The 22,536-nt window shown below is 33.2% G+C and overlaps 2 protein-coding genes across 2 annotated transcripts; one reads left to right on the top strand and one right to left on the bottom strand.

Moving 5' to 3' along the window:
- Positions 1-560: 560 nt before the first annotated feature.
- Positions 561-12,471, bottom strand: LOC144835279 (density-regulated protein-like). Its single transcript, XM_078690350.1, has 6 exons — positions 12,346-12,471; positions 5,446-5,524; positions 4,696-4,851; positions 4,290-4,406; positions 3,594-3,730; positions 561-2,339 (listed from the first exon to the last, which is right to left on the bottom strand). Exons 2-6 carry the CDS (start codon positions 5,498-5,500, stop codon positions 2,298-2,300), a joined length of 507 nt encoding a protein of 168 aa, XP_078546476.1. The 5' UTR covers positions 5,501-5,524; positions 12,346-12,471; the 3' UTR covers positions 561-2,297.
- Positions 12,472-19,753: 7,282 nt separating this feature from the next.
- Positions 19,754-22,248, top strand: LOC144835459 (fibrinogen-like protein A). Its single transcript, XM_078690543.1, has 5 exons — positions 19,754-19,769; positions 19,941-20,182; positions 20,625-20,747; positions 21,062-21,326; positions 22,211-22,248. Exons 1-5 carry the CDS (start codon positions 19,754-19,756, stop codon positions 22,246-22,248), a joined length of 684 nt encoding a protein of 227 aa, XP_078546669.1.
- Positions 22,249-22,536: the final 288 nt, after the last annotated feature.

Here is a 22,536-nt window from a genome sequence, read left to right as displayed (position 1 = left end):
GGGTGTAAATATGAATAACATGCAGTATTCATGTATATTCATTAGTCTTATTATTCATAACATGTCAAATATAGTTGTCATCATCTCAAACCTACTTATTTAAACAAGGCCTAGTAATAATGGCATTGGAACAAATACATCCTTTCAATATTCTCAGTATTCTATTGATTATTCCGCTATTCTATTGTATACATTACATTGGCTTAACAGCTCCATCAACTTATTGTTATATCTAAACTTAGCTCCACCTAGAGACTTAAGTCAAGGACAATTGATTGATTATTCGAACTGACGCTTGCGATTTGGTCAATGCGGCTCACGTCTTTGCGATGCGTCCTAGTGGGAACCAAGCTGCAGCATTAAAGACGCAACGCATGGACGTTAAAACGCAGCACAATAAGCAAGTTGACCAATGACAAGTGAGTATAAGAATAATCCATCGCCTGAGATTGGTCAATTCACTTGCGTTGTGCTATACGTCCTTGTTGAGTCTGTAGCGCGGGGACAAAGCATGTACAAGTCAACTCACACGCGTGGTGTCTACGTCGTTGCATTTAAGTGAGAACCAATATTTAGTTATTTACCTGGGTAAGTTGGCGAACTATTCGCACAGGTTAGAGATATGGTAGGCCTAATAACTGCGTAGTTCCCATTTTGCCAAAGTGTTTTTAATTTTAATAGTAGTACAGAAAAACAAAATAATATATGTCAGAATTCTATTCCATACCAGATAACAGTTTACAGATGCGAAAAGTACATTTTTATTCAAATTTAGTTGAAAATATTTCAACAAATCCAAAATTCTTCCAAATTAATTTTGTGCCCGCGTAGTCAGGCATCAAGAGATTTCTTGTATTTATTTTCATTTTCAGTTATATTTTTTGTTTCTCGTTTTCAATTCACATTATTAGGTTTTTTCTTCACTAACGACCATAGTGTAAAACAACGGTTGATTATGTATTTTTCGTAAATAAATGTGATTTTCTGTACTATAGTAGTAGGCATACTACAGTATATAGAAACAATCTACAAAATGTTCTATTTTTAGCAGCACCATTGCTTGGCAATTCTTGAAAACACATTGTGAAATGTATTCAATTCAGGAAATTACAATCAGTTTTTAATCGCAAGTAGATTGTTTAGTTTCCTTGTCTATACCTGGACAAAACAATATTTTACACGAAGGTAATCTAAAAACAGGACACTGAGCTCGCTTTGCCAAGATAGGAACTCGTAACACTCCTTTGATCTTATGTCTGGCTGCGACAAATACCACCAGTACTATACAATCAGTGTAGAGTGAAATTGTAATTTCACTCCTCCCTGTCAATACAATGTACATATTCTGATCGTGTCGTTGTAGCCACAGATCTCCGGAGCTCAGCCTTACGTCACGCTTGTTAGATTGCCTTGCTTACACTTGGCAAAAAATGCACATGTTGGACCTGCGGATTGAGAGTGGGGGAGGGGAGAGAATTATGAACACATGACTTTTTACTAATTTTACAACTCAACACTCAGTTCTATGTTTAAAAAAATGATGCATTTAAACTGGTAAAGTACATTATTGGTTTGAATATTTGAGTATTGATCGATTATTGAGAAGAAAAGATGTTATTTTTATTTTAATTAGATTTTTTGTGGAGAAAATGATTTGCAAATTTGTACAAACCTAGTTTTCACAACCTAAGTTTGCACAAATGTGAGTTTTTAGCATAAATGTGACATTTTGCACACGGTTTCAAAGCTTAACAATGGGTTGTCTTTGCTAAACCCCGACTTCAATTTTACTGGCCATTAATCAGTCACTGGGAGTTTTTAAATACCCGTCATTAATGTTACTGGCCAGTGGAACTTTACTAAATCATACAGTATGTAAAGTATGAAAGGATATTATGAGTGTACTGAATTCTATTTGTTGTAAAAACCAATAAGACATATTTTAACTTTTGACAAGTCAAAATAATAAAAATAAGTAAAACACTGTGTTATCTTTCATATTTTCCATCTTCTTATTGAGTTGTTATGGATGCCATTTTGAATTTTATTGCTTTCTGGTGATATTTTTGTATTTTCAGTATAATGATGATCCCAAAATATGAAAATCAGTACACAAACAGCACTGTGTTATTTTTCATCTTCTGGTTTAGTTGTTGATGTCATTTTGAATTATATTGCAGTCCGGTGTTAAGCAATTTTAGATGGATGTTTCTTGTTGAATATTTGTCCATATATGGTAATGGGTGTGGCTCAGTACAGCACTCAACACGTCTCATCCATTTAAATTAATGTTGACTTCACTTTTTCATTCCTAAATCTTCAATGAATTCCTCATTAATCTAAAAGAAAAGAAATGAATTCATAACATTGAATCTTAATGAAAAACATATATAATGCCAATGACATAATAAATAAGACAAGTTTCGGATAAAGACTATAACTGTAGGTCCAGTGTACACAGTTTTCCTGTGTGCACTTTAAAGAACCCAGTTCAACATTTGAAACAAGTAGGGGCTTACCCCTGTGAATTACAGTAGTTCATTAAATAGCCCCTGTATCAGGGGGATTACCACCTATATCTGATAGGACAGTGATTAGTTTACTATTGGTAATCCTTGGCCTAAAAACAAAAAATAAAAATAAATATCTTTTTAAATAGGTATAAGGGTGTGCACAATATGCTGGAAATAACCTTTGATAGTACCTTCATTTTACAGAATTTGCACTTATGAAAGTTCCTAAAGTCAAACTGCATTAGAAAGAGCTATATTTCCTGTTTCTTTCTTGACTGGTGGTACAGGCATTGTCACTCACTAGTGGTTTTTTATAAATATGCAAATAGTCAAAAATACTAATCATTTTAGTGAGGTAAAATGTGCAGAGGCTATGGAAAATGTTTATATAGATAGGCTAGAGCGGGGACTCCTGACTGGAAATTTAAAAATATAAATTTAAAATAATAAATAAAGACCACATAAATCACAAATATTTTTGATTTTTTATAAAATCAAATATATTGTTAATCACCATGGAATAAATAATTTCTAGTATACAAGATCATAATCATATAGAATGTGTTTATACGCTCAACAGGCTGCGAGGCATATCGTACAACACACGTGTAGTAGTGCGTGACTGCGTAGGGGCGTATACAATTGCCGCCATCTTGTTGGTTCGTTCTCTATAAATCGAATCATTTTTCTAACTGTGATAACATTGGAGTCTGCCCTCTAGCCAATCTATATTACCTTGATCACATGTACCATCATACCAGATTACTAAATCAGGCATGTAACGAAAATTTAAACAGACTGATATATTAAAGAAACTTCTGCATTATTAGTCAAGCAGTAGGCGTTGATTGTTTATCTGTCTGCATAGGCTGTTTTGTGCAGATAATCAACAGATCTATCTCCCCAAACTCCACGCTGTCTATGCGTGCAGTGGGAATAGAAAAATGTGAGCTGTTTGCGAGTGACCAGTTACAGAATTCACCTAAATAAAAGGGTTTTGATTTAGTGGGCTGCCTCACAACCTCAGCATTATTCATTCAAGATTGACAAATCACATTGAATTAGACTGAATAAGATTACCTTGTATTTTTCTTCTAGAAGGTCTATGAGATCATCTGTGACATCACCCTGTATAATGATCTCATCCTCACCAGTTACAGATGAGCCACAGGAAAACTTCTGTGAGAAACGTTTTGCCGCCGCAGGTAGTTCAATTCCTATAGAAAAATAATTCATTTTAGGTTTTTTAGTAATGGCACTATATATTTATTTCTAGTCACATTTGACAGCAGGAAACCTGCCACTAATAGAATGCATTGGTTATTATAACATTTCTTGTAATGTTATAAGATAGCAAATTCATCGAAACTGATATTTATGAAAATTAGTAAGTACTTTCCTTATAGAAAAAAGTATATAAATTGAAGGACCAATCAATTTTACACAGGAATATACTATTTTAATTAGAAAGAGTTATGTGGTTAGGGTTTTTGAATAATTGAAAATCAGTAAAATTCCTATCTCATAATTTTATGAAAAAGTTCTGTAGCACCACTTTAAAAAAAAAAGGCTTAATTTGACGATGCTCATTTCTGCTTTTTGATTATTATCAGTTAAATAGATTTATAGTTTATATTAACAGCAGAAATGTATGCCCTAATATGGATCCTTTAATTAAACTTTCTAAAAAATAATCTAACTTTATGTTTTTTCCATTACATTATGTGTTCTTTATTCACAAATATAAAATCAATAAAGAGCTGCTACAAATCTTACCATGCGTGACAAGACCTTTTATAATTGTAACGGTTTTCTTTTTGTTTCTTTGTTGTCGGCGTATTGTAATAGTCTGTGGTTCTGCTTTCTTTTTGGTTTTTAAAACTCCTTTTCCTCCTTTGAAAAATAAAAAATAAATAAAATACTTAGTGGAGTACCTGACATCCATAGAGCGGAAATGTGGGGTACCTCACATAAACGGAGCAGAAACTTTTGAAGTAATTTCTAGCTGTACCGTAAATAAATCGTGAATTACAATTTTCCAGGATTGAACCCTAGACCTTGGGATTTGAAGGTAAGCACATTTCAATAAACATACATTTAAACTCAAGACTTACAATGGACGGGAAAGGGGATTGAAAGTTGAAATGCTGGGATATGATCGTCCCTTCTATATTTGACTGACCTCGTTTTTGTTTTTTCTTCTTTTCACCACCCTCTGCATCTCCATCATTCAGCGACATCATAGATTCAAACATGTCTGGGAAGTTCTCCTGCAACCAGTCTTTACACTTTTCATATTCAGGACCGTATTCACACAATTCAGGTTGCATGGTACAATCTATAATCATTACAATAAAAAAAGAAGATTATTAAACAAACAAAAAAAATCCAATTCAGCTTTAATATTATGACATGACAGATTGAACTTGTTTAACATTTAAACTTAAAGGTACTCTACAAAACTTTAGAAGTTATAATTTTTTTTTAAAACATTATATGTACATTTTTATCTACATTTTCATTCTTTATTTCAATATAGCATTTATAATAGGCCTAAAAAATCCCCACTTGTTAATCTATGTGCATATAATGGTATTAAGATAGGATTATAATACACCTGAACAGATTCTTATTTGATTTGGAGGATTGTGGGTCACATGATGTTCAATAGACATACTACTTAACTCTTACGTCAGAGTGTGACGCAAGGTTGTTAACTGCGCAGTCGAAAATCCACCATTTAAAAAAAATGTTCGTTAAGAGTACAGTAGGTGTGAAAAAAATGAATGAAAAAATTTTGTATTTGTGCAATGCAATTTTATTCCGTGAAAGATGAAATGTTTCACAAAGTATTTGGCCCATTGCATGCACTCTTAAACATTCATTATTTTTATACTATAGCATACAATAAATAATTGAGAACAGCACTCACATCCACAGTATACAACTTCTAATGGATAAGAAATTTCTGCTTCTACGTCTGCCATCTTTATTTATTAGCTATAATTATTCTAAAAAATAAAAACAATTGATTAAATATTTGAAAAATATTGTAAATTGTTGCCATCTCTAAAGCAATGTTCATGGGCACGACTCAGGTTTGATTGATTGATTGATTCTTTTTTTATTTTTCACACAACATTCATAAAAATATAAATAAAAAATTAAGTACAATAAAGTGTGAAAAACAGGATAACCACAAGAAAGCAAAGCTTTTAATCTGTGGCACCCTAACTTAAAGTATAAATTTACAAATATATTACAAAAATGTTTTCATGTAGTAAATAAATGAAGGAAAATACAACGTACTATAATATAATATATATATATATATACATCACAGTCTCAGAATATATACGAAAATGTAATTAATTAAGTTAAAGTTAGACATATTTTACAAATGTTGTTTTCGCAAAGATATATTGTTTCTTTATAACTATTAATGCATTTATTTAGTAATAGTTTTTTAAATATTGATATATTTTCACTCTCTCTTATATTTCTTATAAGTTGATTCCATAGCTTTATACCAATTAAAGTACCGGCATTGCCTACATTTTTCAGATCTAATTCAACGTCAAAAACTAATTTAATGTAAAAATAAATAATATAACATTGGTCAAATTGAGATAACTTTTTTCGTCTTTATACGGTCAATTCTAATAATTTTAACAGCCCGCTATAAATCCCAACATGCATTGAGCGCGGATTGATATTTTTGTTTTTCTTCTGTAATTCAAAGGTTTGTGATGCAAAACATAATAAAAAAGACACAAGTTTAGTTATACCTTTTTAAAATACCATTATTTTAAAGCAATATGCATCTAACAACAGTGATGTGTTAGGATAAATAATGATGTTTGATGTTCCCAAATTGTGGTCAGAAATTGTTTACATGTTCAGTTTGGGACAGAGAAAGATGCCTTTAAATGTGACCCGATCTCGCAAAACCCTCTCTTTGTCGGCAATTCAAAATTCACGTAATCAGTCAAAATACGTCCAAATCGACTACCCTGGCAGATTACATGTTTTTGCATTTTCGAAATATTTCACTATTTAAGAATACGTCTACCTGATTTAAACTTCCGAAATTTAATTAAAATTATGAAAAAAGAGAGTTTTAAAAACATGTATTTTCCTCAAGCCTAACAATTTATTCACGATCTACGCTAAAATTTTGCGTAAATTCAGTTGAAAGTTGCAGAGTTTGACGACATTTTGATCGCCAGTTCGCTGCACAATGTTGAAAGGTCACACATCAAAATAAAGCTCATCTATTTGACATTCCAAATATGGAAGTTTTAGGGCGGAGTTTGAAGAATGAACCAATGAAAACTTTGATTTACTATGACATAATTTCAGAAAATTCGGTTCTTCGAAGTTTCTGGAACAGCGAACTGCGTGTGTTGCTATGGCGCATCATCGCAATAACAAACGTTATTGGTCAACGCGCTAGATGTTATACGCTCTACGCGCGGAAATAAAAAGTTGTTTACATTTTTGTGAGGTTTATTTTCATTTTACACACAGCATGTCGTAAATTGGAATAAAAACGATTTTAATATTCAAAGTAAAGTGTTCTGAAATAGCTGTAGCCTGTATTTGTTTATTCCATAGTAAAATAGACAAGTCAAAACTTAACAATTCACGTCATAAATTCAATTGTATTTTCTATATTTTTTGGGCTATAGGCCTTAATTTTATTATGGTTGTAGGCCTACTAGTACTACTACTGGGCCTAGCTTTATTGTCAATAAATAATTTTCTTTATACATTTTATATATCCAATCGGCTCTTAATTATTTATTTAATTTATTGTCCAGTCCTTTCATCTTAAATGTTTTTTAAACTCATTCAAGTCCAAACATTACAGCGAATCTTCCAAGTTATAAAAACAAACAAATGTATTAAATCGTCAATACAATGTAAGTAGCTAGCAAGCTGTGACTCTGCAAGGCGCCAAACTTGTCTAGGCTAGTTTACTACTAACGCCAGCCCCAATGTCGATGCACCGCTGCCATACACGGCCTGATGAACACCCATCAGTAGGGTACAGGCGATGACGGCGAAAATCTGAATAGGCCTAGGCTAGCTAGGCCTGCTTGGTTTTTCGCTGTTGATATCGTAAACACCTCCGAAACCAGTTAAAATAAGCTTGACGTTATAATGCTGTTTTTCAATAGTGCAAAATAGTTAATTCGAGTGACTAAATAGGTTAAAACGGCGTCTGAAATCAGTCAAATTGACTATGATGTGCACGCTGCTATTATATCGCACACACTTCCTGGTATGACGTCATTGTGCCTTAGACCAAAATTCCGCGTTGCTACGGAGTGAGTTTTCAGCGCGTATCAAAAAGAATTTCATTGCAAACTTCAAACGCGATTTTCTCGTAAACTAATTGAATGATTTGTAAGTTTTTAAAATGTAATAACTTTTTAAATATTTACTCAATTTTTATGAAATAAACACCACTACAAAGCTTATGATTCAAATAATCCAAATATATAAAAAAATACAAAATGAATATTTCCGACAAAAGTAGGGTTTTGCCAGATCGGGTCACAAATATACTTTAGTAGCAGTAACAGTTTGTCTGAGCAACACAGATAGTTTAGAAACCCATGTGAAGTGTGTTTTGGTCATGTATCATTGCAAGTGGCCTAAAGTACCATTACTAAGCAACTGGGTAAGAACCAGGACAGATTTTGTTTTAAAAAGTATCTAAAAATATGGTACCATCCTGAATCTTCTGGTTGCAAATAGCACAGTAAATAACATTCCCTCCAGTGGTGTATCAATACAAAGTTTACCATTGACTTTTTTTGACCAGCAGGCTGCTCAAAGTGATGTAATAAAGGAGATACGGGTTGTACAGTATGGTCTATTCCCCAGACAACAAATTTCCTTTACACACCAAGCCGCTAGACAGAAACTTTGATATGGTATCACGTTTCCCTAGCCATTAGCATATCTTTTACAATACAGTACAAATAAGCTGCAGTCGCGTGCTCAAGTTAGTGTCTACAAACCACCCAACCGAACGACCACATAGTGAGCTGTAGAGTCACGTTGCATGCGACAAAAAATGTATGACATGGATGAGTTTTCAAGGCTCCCGTAGCGCTAGCTATTGATAACTTTTTTTTAAAACTCCCATGCTTTTGTATTTATGTTTTATCTTTTATTCTCTTTTTTTTGTTATTGTATGTTCTGAGAGGCGGTGGCCCGATGCTGTTGGTCGGTGATGGTTGAATATGACATACTTACTCCTTCTGACTGGAGTGAAACTTGCAAGAAGTAGCCTATAGTGTATTCATAGTTTGTCAAATTTAAGTTATTATTGACATGATAGAGTTTAAATTTCTTTATACCAATTAAAGTACCGGCATTGCCTACATTTTTCAGATCTAATTCAACGTCAAAAACTAATTTAATGTAAAAATAAATAATATAACATTGGTCAAATTGAGATAACTTTTTTCGTCTTTATACGGTCAATTCTAATAATTTTAACAGCCCGCTATAAATCCCAACATGCATTGAGCGCGGATTGATATTTTTGTTTTTCTTCTGTAATTCAAAGTTTCCCCCAATTTGTATCAAGGGAGTCTGGCAAAAACAAAAAGAAAATTAATGCAGCAACAATATAACATACATTTAAGACAAGGAATGGCCTGGTTTAATGTTTTTAAAGTAATATATATGCATTATTTTTACAAAATGTCACACATTGTAGGGAATGGGTCTTTAAGGATTGTTAATAATATTTTAAAGAAAAAAATTCTCTCAATAAGTTATTAAGTATTTAGCTGACTTTCCATTTACTATACATAATACAGTGGCAATATATTTTACTCCAGCCGGGGTACAGTAACTTGGAACGGCAATAATCGACCAATCAGATCAGATGTCAAAATCTTATGCCCAGTTTTAGGTGCGAAACTGCAGTAGCAGCGGCTATTATATAGGCTAGATCCTAGCCTAGGACAGGTTAATAAGACCCAATATACAATAACCTAAAATTCATCCTCTGATCGGATCCGACAATCTGTTCACCTACCTAATAAGCCTAGCCCTTGGCCTACTACTAGGAATAGCCTATATCTAGCTAGAGCCTGGCCTAGGCCTACTAGACCCGGTCTAGCTATGGTCAGCTAGCCTACTTAGGTTATCAGACGATCGGGACCACGGACGATCGGGCCCAGACGATCGGGCCCACTTCAAGACGATCGGGCCCAAATCGTGAGACGATTGGGCCCATCAAGGGTGAAAGACGATCGGGCCCAGAGACGATCGGGCCCAGACGATCGGGCCCAACAAACAAGACGATCGGGCCCAAAACATTCGGTTTACGATGAAATCGGTCGCGTCTGAAATCGGTCGCGTTTGAAATCGGTCGCGATAAAATCAACTTCCGGTATTTTGTATGGCGCGCCGCTAGAGCTATACTTTTGATGAAATCGGTCGCGTTTGAAGTCGGTCGCGCTATTTTGTATGGATCGAGCGGGATGCATGCTAGAGCGGGATAAACATTTTTCGTTTATATAGATTTAATTGATATATTTTAGGAACTAGATTATTTATGTGGATATTTTTTACTTGGTTAATAAATATTTATTATCAATCATTAAATTAATTTTTTTTTTTTTGTATTTCACAGGTTTCGGAGAAGGACTGTGTCTGTTCAAAATGGCCATTTCTAAACACGTTTAAATATTATATTAGGCATAATGTTATATTAGGCATATAATAATTTACCTCTATTTATATGTAGGCCTACTGTAATTAATATATTATATAGAGAATACACGTCTGCCGTGTCTTTTATTATGCAAACAATTACGTAAAAGAGAACAATTATTTATTTAAAAACAATAATTTTTACAATATAGCCCGTAAAGACAGCGTATCCATTTTTATACTTATGCATACTGTGGCAGATTATATCATATCCATGTCGTTAACAACATACTATTCGATCACCTTATTTTTATTTCCTTATTTTATTTCTATCCGTTATGTAGGATAATATTAAGTGTATAATGATTATTGTTGAGGCAAATCACGTGTATATTTTTATTTCTAATGTTTAAAATAGTTTTTAGTAAAATGATCATTTATATGCGGATGGTTGAAAAGCGAGTAACTGAAATAACCCCCCACATAAGCCATATCGGAGATGCGCCTTCTATGATCGTGCAGCTGTTTCCTCTAACAATACGTTATTTTACTGACGGGGTTTCCCCTTTTAAAAAAACACGCACTTGTTAGTGTGTCAACTCATGGACAAAACACGTACGATCGTTGTCCATGGCGAGGTAAAGATGACAGTTGACAGTATGATTTATATATAATTTACGTAGGCTATATACGTCGGCGATACTATAGATTTTAATTTGAATAGCTTTTATTTCTTCATTTATAATACAGTAATCATTTAATGTAAATTTAAGTAAGTGCAACTCAGTGTCTCACATTCATACGCCGTTCGTAAATATAGGCCTAAATGTTTAAATAGTGCAGATTACCTCTTTGAGAATCGTGTCCACCTTTATTATCCATACATTATTATTCTCACATCAATCATTGTACATCATAGTCCTACTGTAGGCCGGTAGATTGATTTATATCGGCATATTATCTATATATTTTATTAATATCCTAAAATCATACGTAATTGTTTGCATAATAAAAGACACGACAGACGTATATTCTCTATATAATATATTAATTACAGTACATATAAATAGAGGTAAATTATTATATGCCTTATATAATATTATGCCTAATATAATATTTAAACGTGTTTAGAAATGGCCATTTTGAACAGACACAGTCCTGGCCGAGACTTGTGAAATACAAAAAAAAAAAAAATTTAATGATTGACAATAAATATTTATTAACCAAATATAAAATATCCATATAAATAATCTAGTTCCTAAAAAATATCAATTAAATATATATAAACGAAAAATGTATATCCCGCTCTAGCATGCATCCCGCTCGATCCAAACAAAATAGCGCGACCGATATAATCAAAAGTATAGCTCTAGCGGCGCGCCATACAAAATACCGGAAGTTGTTTTATCGCGACCGATTTCAAACGCGACCGATTTCAAGCGCGACCGATTTCATCTGACACCAAACATTCTCGGAAAATAAAAAAAAATAAATACGCAAATACAAACAACACAATAATAACAATCAAATCAATCACATTTATTCATAAATTGAGAGTATTGGTAAGAAATTCTTAAAACCAGCAGTACCTAGGCCTAGTGTTAATTAGCGGAAAATTATGATAAAATCAGAACAAAATCTAATTAACCTTTTTAATTAAAATCTTAATTACGCAAGAAAAGCATGTTGACACTAGCACTAGGAATTAAAAATGATGAAATGTGGCACATTATTTTATATAACACAAACGACTATCGGGCCCAACGCTACTAAGACGATCGGGACCAACTGGTAAGACGATCGGGCCCAACGTGGTTCTGAAAACACTGGACGATCGGGCCCAACTGGTATGACGATCGGGCCCAACGCTGAAGACGATCGGGACCACGTTTTCTGGGCCCGATCGTCTTGGGCCCGATCGTCCGTGGTCCCGATCGTCTGTTCCCCACTACTTACAGACCGTACTGGGCCTCTATAATAGCCTAGCTAGGCCTAGGCTAAGCCTACACTCGAGCTAGCTAGGTAGGGCCTAGCCTAGGCCTAGCAATTTGATGATTCGTCATCAAATCGACACAGTTTAAAAAATACATCATTCCGCAATAGTTATAGATTACTGAATTACAAAAATTGGGTTTGACTTGTTTATTACCTGAAAATCTAAATTATCTTTTGCTGATGATAAATTATGTTTTTTGTGGCACAACCTATGGGACGTCAATTTAAAAGTATGGCACGCAATTTGCTACGTGTCTTTTTAAATAATTTCATATCAATTATTTATTTTTAAAAACCCGATATTTCAAAAAGTTGTTGAAGTTCAAACACACATTCAGACGAAACAATAAGATCAAGGCAATGTCGATGGTCATATAAATGTATTGGTCCATGTTTGTGTATTATAAACCTGGAATAAATAATGTCTTTATTTGCATGTTAATGTACAAGGGGTATCAACGTTGGATAAAGAAATATATTATTACAAAAACGTAGGCTATTTCTTCATTTGCATGTTCAAAACACGTTTCATTACGTAAGTTCAAGATCAAAGTTATGAATGTACTTGTCTTAAAACTATAACGTTAGAATTTTAAAGTAAAGATTTAATTTGTTCACAATTAATTTTTTAGGAATTTTGGCCTGTGGTTTTAGAAATTATCAAAGTCTCTTTTCTCTTTCAAATTAAAAAATAAATAAATAAATTTCGGGATGCTTGGCGAAATGGTCAACATGGTCAAAATTAGGACATTACATAACATGTATTGGAATATTATAATTGGTGTCAAAATACTCAGAAGACCCATATTTCTATACACTCTAATGGACACATTTTCCAGAAGTCAACGGAAACCCCCTTTCTGACCAACTTAACAAAATGACCATAACATCAACCACTGGTCAAAAGGTGATAGTTTTGGTCGCAAATTACTCGCAAAGTTGTTATATTTTTCCATAAAATCCACAAAATGCCAATAAACCATTTATTTTTACCAACCTATAGCTATAGGTCCCCTTCTTATTTAAATGTGAAACCACCAGGTCTAACAAGGTTATAATAGCATCATCGACCCCTCTATTACATTGATATGCAAATTGTTTATTATCCATAAAATCACTACATTAAGATATTAGTTGATTTCTAACAATCTTCTCAAGAATCTTCATTAGAACAGATGTTAATGCCACTGGTCTGAAGTCGTTAATGATTTTAGGGTTACACATTTATTATCACAGGTATTATCTCAGAGACCTTCCATAGATCAAGTACCACCTCCGTGTTCAGCGAACACTGGAAAAGCTGGCTTATTATTGGTGAAAGCTGAGAGGCACATGATATAATCAAACGCCCTGATACACCGTCCGAACCCTTTGCTTTACTAACATTTACACTTTCCATATGTTTCTTAACATCATCTACATCAATTTTTATTGCACTTTTATCATTCATTTCATTTTCAAACCCTTCAGCAGATGCAGTCATTTCACATTGAAAATTTATTTCATCAAATCTAGAATAAAAAATATTAAAATCATTTGGTTTGAAACTATTTCATTATTTTTCTTACCCATACCTGCCAGTAATTGTCCTAACTCCATTCCAGGCCTAACGGGTGTCCCGACATTTGAATTTGTTCTCAATTTTTTCTCTATATTCTTTTTTACATGCTTTGATTTTCTTATTTACACATTTTTGAATCTTTTTCTTTTCCATCTCGTTGATTTTGTTTTTTTGGATGCAATTATAGTTCTTAAGTAATTCCCTTCTTACATCTTTTGTGAGCCAATGCTTATTATTATTAAATATTCGTTTTAGGTAAGATCAAATTTTGACAGAATTGTATGTATTCAACAATTGCTAAATCAAATGAGCTAAGAGTATGAACATAGTATTGCTTGTTATCATTAATTGTATAAGTATTGACTTACAATATGAAAAAAGTGAGATGAACATAAAACATTTAAAAGAAACAAAGACCGATACAAAATAAATGTCCAACAGGAGTGGCGTTTTTCCCCAAGCAACCGAAGGTGGGTCTCGCGCAGGAGACAAACCATTCTGATTCACCCCTGACTGATCCCCATCTTGGTTGGCATAAAAAATGCTCCTGGAAAGACAGCGTTAAATAACGGGCAGTAAAGCTAACGAAAAGTTAAAAGCAATCTGCAAACAGTAATTAAAAGGCGTAGTTAAACTAATCGAACGGCTTTCGGATTGCAAATGGTAGAGTAGGTTAAAGATGTATTGCCCCCTGAAAAATAATTTTTTTAAATTTTTGTTGTTGAATATGCTATTTTAATGTCACATAATAGTTATTGACTTCGACCAAAAATTGGATCGAAAAAAAAATTATTTTCCTGAAAAAACTGGAATTTAAAGCAAACAATGGTCAAATTGGCTGCCAGCCAATGGATTTTTGGTTGAATTTAACCATTTATCATGTTATTTTATAAGTGAAACATTATTTTTTCAGGTTTTTTTCTACAGAAGTGATTCACTTTATTAAAACTACAAAATAACCTATTCAAAGTTTGATTTAATTAATCTTCATTTTTCATGTTTTGGGAGACAATACAACGATTCATACTAAAATATTTTGAAAATGATAGTAGGTCAAGTGTTATAACGTTCGTAAAAGCTAGTTACTTATTGGCAGTAGAGGGCGTAAATGCATAAAATGTTATTGCACTTTGACCGGAAGAAATAGAGGAAGTCCAGGCTAACATGTTGATGAAATAACACCTCAATTAGACAGTTATTACGCAAATTATTGTTATTAAACTATGTTTTTAAAAAAATATTTGAATTTGAATAAACCAACTTCACAGACATACAAACCGCGGATTGTCCCAGTTGTAAACATGAATAAGGAAAAAATTATTCGTTTCTATAAACTTAAGGAACGAGAAAGTAAAATCGTTTATTTTACAATCGATATAGGCCTATTATTAAAAAGACTGTATAATAGCATATCTTGTTTTTTTAATTGTCTGAGTATTATGTTGAAAATGCTGTTTTTTTTATTATATCCCTTTATTATTATTATAAAAATATGTAGAAAAAAACCAGTGAAAATAATTTCCTTAAAATAACATATTCTTTTCTGTGACAGTTTTTTTTGTTGGAAAGAAAGAAAAAACTATTCGCCGGTCCTTCTAAAGGAACACCAAAATAGTCTTGAATAAAAAACTAAATTAATTTCGATTGTGCTAAAACAAAAATAAAGTGTGGCTACCAAATCCTACTAATTTCTTCAATCGGCGCATTTATAACTCTCATTTACTTTCGTTTTGCTTTAATACTGGTGACTTCCTTGGATAAACTCATAAAAGCAAATGATAACGTACATTGCACGATAATTGTTTTGATACTAAGATTAATTTTGTTAGTGATACTAAAAGCTGGATTTATGACGCGCTTGCAAAATTTATGACTATATACAGTAAAAACAATTTTATAAAACGTCTGTTATTTTAAATCTTTGCCAATGATAGTCAACAAATTTCGCTTGACAGCAGATTAATGATCGTTTGTTGAAGTACGATAATAGAAAAAGAAGAAGAAGAAGCATTATTGTTCAAAATGGTTTACGGATTTACTCGTATAATCGCTATCTTTGTAATGCACAGTATTATTATTATCCCAATCACAACTTCAGGTAGGACGAAACACTTTTATTGTCAGATAAAACAGGTGATGTTTAGGTCTTGCATTATTTTTCCCCTCTGTTGTGGCGTTAACCACTGTTTTTATTCATTCTAAAAGATAATTTAATCAATCTTGCTATTTTTCGTTATTTTCCTCTATCTGTAGGCCTAATTAAGCGATTTGATAAAAAAAATGTTAATTAATAGTGGTAATTTAAAATTTATATTTCCATCTTATCAACTAAAACTTTAACATTTACTAAAGATCTTGTATCTATATATAAATTATGGTTAATTCTGACATAGGCGAGCACAATGGAAAAACGTCGGTACTAATCTCCGCCTTGGATACCTACGTCTATCTATCTCAGATGTACCGCGAAACGTAGATTTGATAACATTAGTTTCCACTATTACGATATTGTTCCATATTTCTATCTTAGGACGATATTATAAAGGGTTTATAAGAAATTTTCTGATTTCAATCGGTAAATTTTAACTCTACGCGCGGTAAGTAATTTCCGGGTTCACGGTGTGTGAATCACCTTGCAAGTTCCCTGCATGGTTGTTTTCAACCAGGGAGTTGTAAAACAACTCCCTGTTTCAACTAAATTGGCCGTTTGGTTTTTTGTTTATTTTCGGACCGCGCGTGTGAAGGTACTGTAGTACATAAAGATCAAATTAAATATATTCATAAAACATAGGAGTAAATCGTGGAAAATAATTATATAAAATTACATCGAGAGAATTGATGATAAGAGCTTTTGAAATCGAATGAAACCCCGATAGTCGAGTTGTTGTAAGCTGCCAGGACTTTATGTATACTATGCGCTATCTGTGTCCCGTCAGGACCCTGGGATACTTCTGCCCATGTTGCAAGCCGTCGAAAACGTCTTCCTTCTTAGGCCAAAACGGCTCACTGTGTCGCGGAATAATGTATGAATTATACCAATTAAGATGGTATTTATTTGAATAAACGCCCGGAACACCTCCCAAATAAAACATCAATTAATTTAATTATCGCCTCTCTCCCCGCCCCCCCCCCCCTTCCTCCCATCCAAATACCATCTAATTAACACCCTTCTACATTTATACACACAATATTGTATTATATTTATAACACAATTATACTATTTTTTGAGTAGATTTCATCGGACTGTTATCTAGGCCTACAATTTACCAAGCATTTGTTATTCTTTTTTACCACTTTTCATATCTACAATAAAAACTATACTTAAAACGCTATTAATCATCTAAGACACTGTGAAACAGGTTAGTGAGTAGGTTAGTTTTACGAATATCAAAAGCATTTAAATAATGGTAACCGATCGAAATCGTCCAGGCCAGAATGTCCTTCTAAAACTTTTTACCCGAGTCTTTATCATTCCGAGAACCATCGTGTACACTTCCTAGAGCAGGAGCGAGCGAACCGAGCTCACCCTCTAGTCTATATATAAATTATGGTTAATTCTGACATAGGCGAGCACAATGCAAAAACTTCGGTACAAATCTCCGCCTTGGATACCTACCTTATCTATCTCAGATGTACCGCGAAACGTAGATTTGATAACATTAGTGTTCAGTTCGACGCTATTGTTCCATATTTCTATCTTACAAAGATATTATAAAGAGTTTTTTAACAAAATTTATGATTTCAACAGTAGATTTTCAACTCAATTTCAATTCTTCGCGCTCAAAGTAATTTCCGGGTTTACGATAACTACACCTTGCAACAACCTGGTTTCAACTATTTTCTCTCTTTTATAGGCCTACACAAGGGAGCAGTTAAAATAATAGATTTGACTGGAAATAGGCACTTTCCATCAACCAATACAGTGTCCCTTTGGAAGACGAAAAAAAAATCAGATAGTAGGACTGCAGCTTAAGTTGACCATAGTCATAGCCATTTCAGTTTTTTGTTTATTTTAAAACATACCGCGCGTGTGTGAAGGTACAGTAGTTAAAAAATAGAAATTATACTGCAAATTAATAAAGATCAAATTAAATATACGCCATAAAGAATCGGAATATATTGTGGGGAATAGTATTATAAAATTACATAGGGAGATTTGATGATAAGACATTTTGTTTAAAATCGAGTGAAATCCCGATAGCTGAGTTTTTTTCTGAGTAAGCTGGCAGGAATAACTGTAGGCTATCTTCCTGTGTCCCGTTAGGACCGAGATGTCTGCCCATGTTGCAAGCCGTAATGTCTTCTTTCTTGGGCCCACTCTGTCACGGCAGTTTCAAAAGATGTTTAAATTAAATAATATATTAATAAGTATTAGGATGGTATTTATTTGAATAAACGCCTCTCCAATAAAACATCACTTTGAATAATAATCCCCACCCCCAACCCAACTATCTAATAACCGTCCATCCACATTTATAATAACACAATTATACTATTTGTAGTAGAATTCATCGCACTGTTATCTACAATTTACCAAGCATTTGTTATTCTTTTTTACCACTTTTCGTATCTATTAGAGGATTTCATTTGATTATAAATGTTACCATATTATTAAAACTAAAAAATTTAACATATATCCCTCGAATAAGCACCTCCCTCAAATGAACTCCGCCTCCCCAAAGGGCCCTACCAAACAATAAAAACTATACTTTAAAATGTTATTAATCATCTAACACTGTGAAACAAAGTAGTTTAGTTATTACGAATGTCAAGCATCTTCAATAATGGTAATCGACAGAAAACGTACAAGAAGAACATTATCCGAGAACCATCGTCTACACTTCCTAGAGGGGGAGCGAGCGAAGCGAGCTCACCCTCTAGTTATTCTTAATGGAAAAAGATTATTATTTGAATGTTGGTGCCATGCGCTGATTAACACATGATATCTAGACTTTCCCTTCATTTTATGGGGGAAACCACGGATCTGAAAATTATCCGGTTTTGTTTCTCATCCCTCGATTGTGGGGGCATGTTGTTTTAAAGAAAGATGAATACATAGTGTTCTGCCCCACCAAGGCAAAGGGAAGTATGGGACAACTTGATAGTTTTGAGTAATCAAGCAATGTTTTTGTTTATGGTGAAATGTGTTTATATGGGCTTATACAGGTAATTATGAGACTATTCTAGGTATATTAGTACAACAATTTAAAAAGTGTTATTTTAGCTCAAAATGTCTCTTACTTCCTTCTGCTTTGGTATTATGAGTGCACTATGTTGGACAAAACCATATTGAAGGAAGCAAATCCACAATAATTATAGTAAATCAAGGTCACATAAGAAATACAATTAGGGCCTACAAATTAATGGTAAGAAGTATTCACTACATTAAGTATTACTTAAAACCAGTATATCAAACTTTGATTTACATAAAAATAGATATTACTTAAAATATGACATAAAATATTTACTACAAATTTTGAAAAGCGTGTTGTACATCCCTCGTAGTCGTTTAAAATTCTGTGCGGTTTCATTTTATAATTCTACTTTAACTTAATATATTTTAACCTAAATACAGGCCTATATTTGAATTGAACATTGTCATTATCCAGTACTAATATCTACGATGTCTGTCACCTTTTATTTTATTATAATTATAACATAAAACATTTGTATTTATTGATGTAATAATATTCTATGAAAACAAATGCAAACAATCATAAATTAAAACATTTGTTGGTATTTTGCTTAGAATCTTTTTTAATTTTGGATTAAATTCTGCAATAAATAAATTAGTTTAATCAATGGCTTGGAAAAAGATACTTCCATAAGATAGCCATAATACTGCTTTCTGATTTATAGCGCTTACATAATGGTACAAACATGTCCCATACTCACTTAATTGAACTTTTTATGAATAAATATTTTGAGCCTTTATTTCCACCTAAATTTGCCTCTTAAATGTTTGTTAGATGGTTTTTATGAAGAGCTAAACTTCTCAAAAATGTTAGTCCGACTTGGTACATGGAATAATACTTTACATTTATGGTGTTTTCGGAACAAAATAATTATTTTATTTCCGTAAAAAAATCTAATACTAAAACAGTGTGTTTCTCTTTGTAATTATTTTTTTATTGTTATTATTTCGCTCGTGTGGGTATTCCTTTCACGTTAACTATTATTTAAAATAGGTAAATCCTGTATTCGATCTACAATTTTCAAGAAACATTATGATCTGCAAAAATCTGAAGGAACTGACTTGGCGTTTTCTACTAGAACAAGAAGTGTAACTCTATGTTCTGTGTTGTGTCTGAGTCTTAATCCTCACTGTCAATCATTTCGCTATGACGTCACATCAAAATCATGTGAATTATCTGGCAGTTTGAGATTCGGAAACACTGGAGATAAGGGTGTATACTCACTTCGAACAAATGTACGTATTTTCTCCAAGGGAGTAGTTAATAAAGAAGCTTTGATAATTCGCATGACGTAGTTAGTTCGGTCGTCCCTATCACTCCTTAAGTTAATGTTTTTTTTACACTTTGATTTGAATATCTCATTAAAAGAAAAAAACTTCAATTAACCATAGTCATGACAGGAACTCATGTGCACCTCGGTTTGCACAAAAGTAGTGGGGGTTGTAGGAAAATTCTCCCACATAATTACTATCAGATATTGACATTTTCAACAAATTGTGTATTGTGGAGTCAAGCCATCGAGCAATAATTAAATACTTATTTTTCCATATTGAAAAAAAATTTTAAATCAAAATAAATGAGAAAAATTAAAATGTTTACTGTCGTAGGCATACTATTAAGAGTTAATTTACGTGTCTCATCAACCGCCTTTTATTGCCGTATTTTTATTTAATTTAGGTGAAGGATTGCCAGGATATTTTGAAAACGTCAAGAAAAAGTGGAGTATACCCAATTGCCAAAAGTGGTAGAAACGGATTGCTTGTATACTGTGATATGGACACTGATGGAGGAGGATGGACGGTAAAGTTATTCAACATGTTTATCAATTGTATATAGTCAATTGGATTTAACCATTATTTTATTCATTCAATTCGTCCAATAATTTCAAACCTGACAATGCAATATTCACAGGTATATTAGTTTTGTAGTTCAAATGGGCTTCGTCAGAGTTGGGACAAACATGATTTTGAACATAGTTACAATTTGTATTATTTACATAATTATTAATAGTTGCTAGTAACACGATCCGCAATTGATACCGAGTGTAACCTCTTTCAATTGTGCTGTGGTCCAAATTCTTTAAACAGAGATACAAGAACTATTGTATATTTTAGGTTTTCCAACGACGTGAAGATAATTCAATAGATTTTTATCGGTATTGGGAGGAGTATAAACATGGTTTTGGAAATGTTTGCGGTGAGTTCTGGTTGGGGAATGACAATATACATGAGATGACGTCATCTGGAAAGTACAACCTTCGAATTGATATGAAAACGGTTTCTGGTGAAGCATACTATACAGTATACGAATCCTTCAGAATCAGGAATGAAAGTGACGACTACACTTTGGAACTTGGAAATCTAAGAAATAGCAACACTGGTAAATGCAGATTGTTATTATTAATAAGCCTGCACTATTAACTAACTTTCAATAAAAGTTAAGTAGACTGGAATATGAGAAAAAAATGTTATTATTATTGCTGTGTTGTTATGTACTTAAGAAAAGAGCAATTTTTAAAGTTTTGGCTGTATGGCGATTTTCCAATTTTTAGTTTGCGCGTGAGATGATGTGGGCCTAATAGTGTGTATAACTTAGTTTCGTTTTTTCTATCTCTTTTTATTTGTTTCATCACATGAAAGTGGCTGGACGTTAGGTTTATACCCGTGCTGCATTTTAATGTAATCTATAATGTATTGAATAATCTTGCTGACAGTATAGGATTATTTTCATTATATTGATTACAAGTCAAAATTAGAATATATCATTATATTATGCCTATACATCTTGCATCACGTGCCGTTTGAAATCTACCTTTAGCGGAAAGTGATATTTATAATAATGGTTCACGTTCAGCTTTTGGTTTAAAAAAATGCAAGTTGGTGTTTTTGTTCAGAAAAATAATATAGTCGTATCAGTCTATACATCATTCGGGACTTATTCGGGATATAAGAACTTTTAGATTAAGTGGACATACATTGACGTATCAGTAGTGAACGTATGACGTATTGACCTTCGGTTCTGACCTTGTAACCTCTATAATAGCGCTCACTGTGGTGCTATTCCACCGCGCTGGGCCGTTGAAAGTACACGGACTTAGGCCTATCCGAGATCCTTAATTTTCTGAACGAAGGCTGGCGTCCTAGTGATAAGACCCAGGCCACAACCTGTATTATTAAATGTTTTATTTAAAATAACCAATAAAAATCAATAATTCACAGTTTGCAAATATATTTTGACTGAAATTCACTTTACTACATTCTCAGAAAATCATCGCGAGATTCTCGGCCATGATTTTTGGTAAACTTTTGCAGTGTTATGACGTCATACGTCCACTGGTACACACGGAGAGAGAACGTAAAAATGCCACTGAACAAGCGCTCAGTCAACGTATCAGCCGCCTACCACAAGCGCATAAAAATGACGTAATAGGGTAGAGGTCGACATAGCGGACGTGAAAATCTAAAAGTCCCTGTTTTCTCCAAGAAGGAAGACATAGGACAGTGGCCTAGCCTTCTACACAAATACAGTTTTAGACTACACTAGGCCCATGCTTTTGAACTAATACACAAGAGTAATAAAATAATTAATG

The sequence above is a fragment of the Antedon bifida genome, chromosome 2, assembly GCF_963402885.1.
Source record: "Antedon bifida chromosome 2, ecAntBifi1.1, whole genome shotgun sequence".
NCBI classification, from domain to species: Eukaryota; Metazoa; Echinodermata; class Crinoidea; order Comatulida; family Antedonidae; genus Antedon; species Antedon bifida.
The sequence above is the reverse complement of the archived record's forward strand: the minus strand, read 5'-3'. Positions and strand labels throughout refer to the sequence as shown.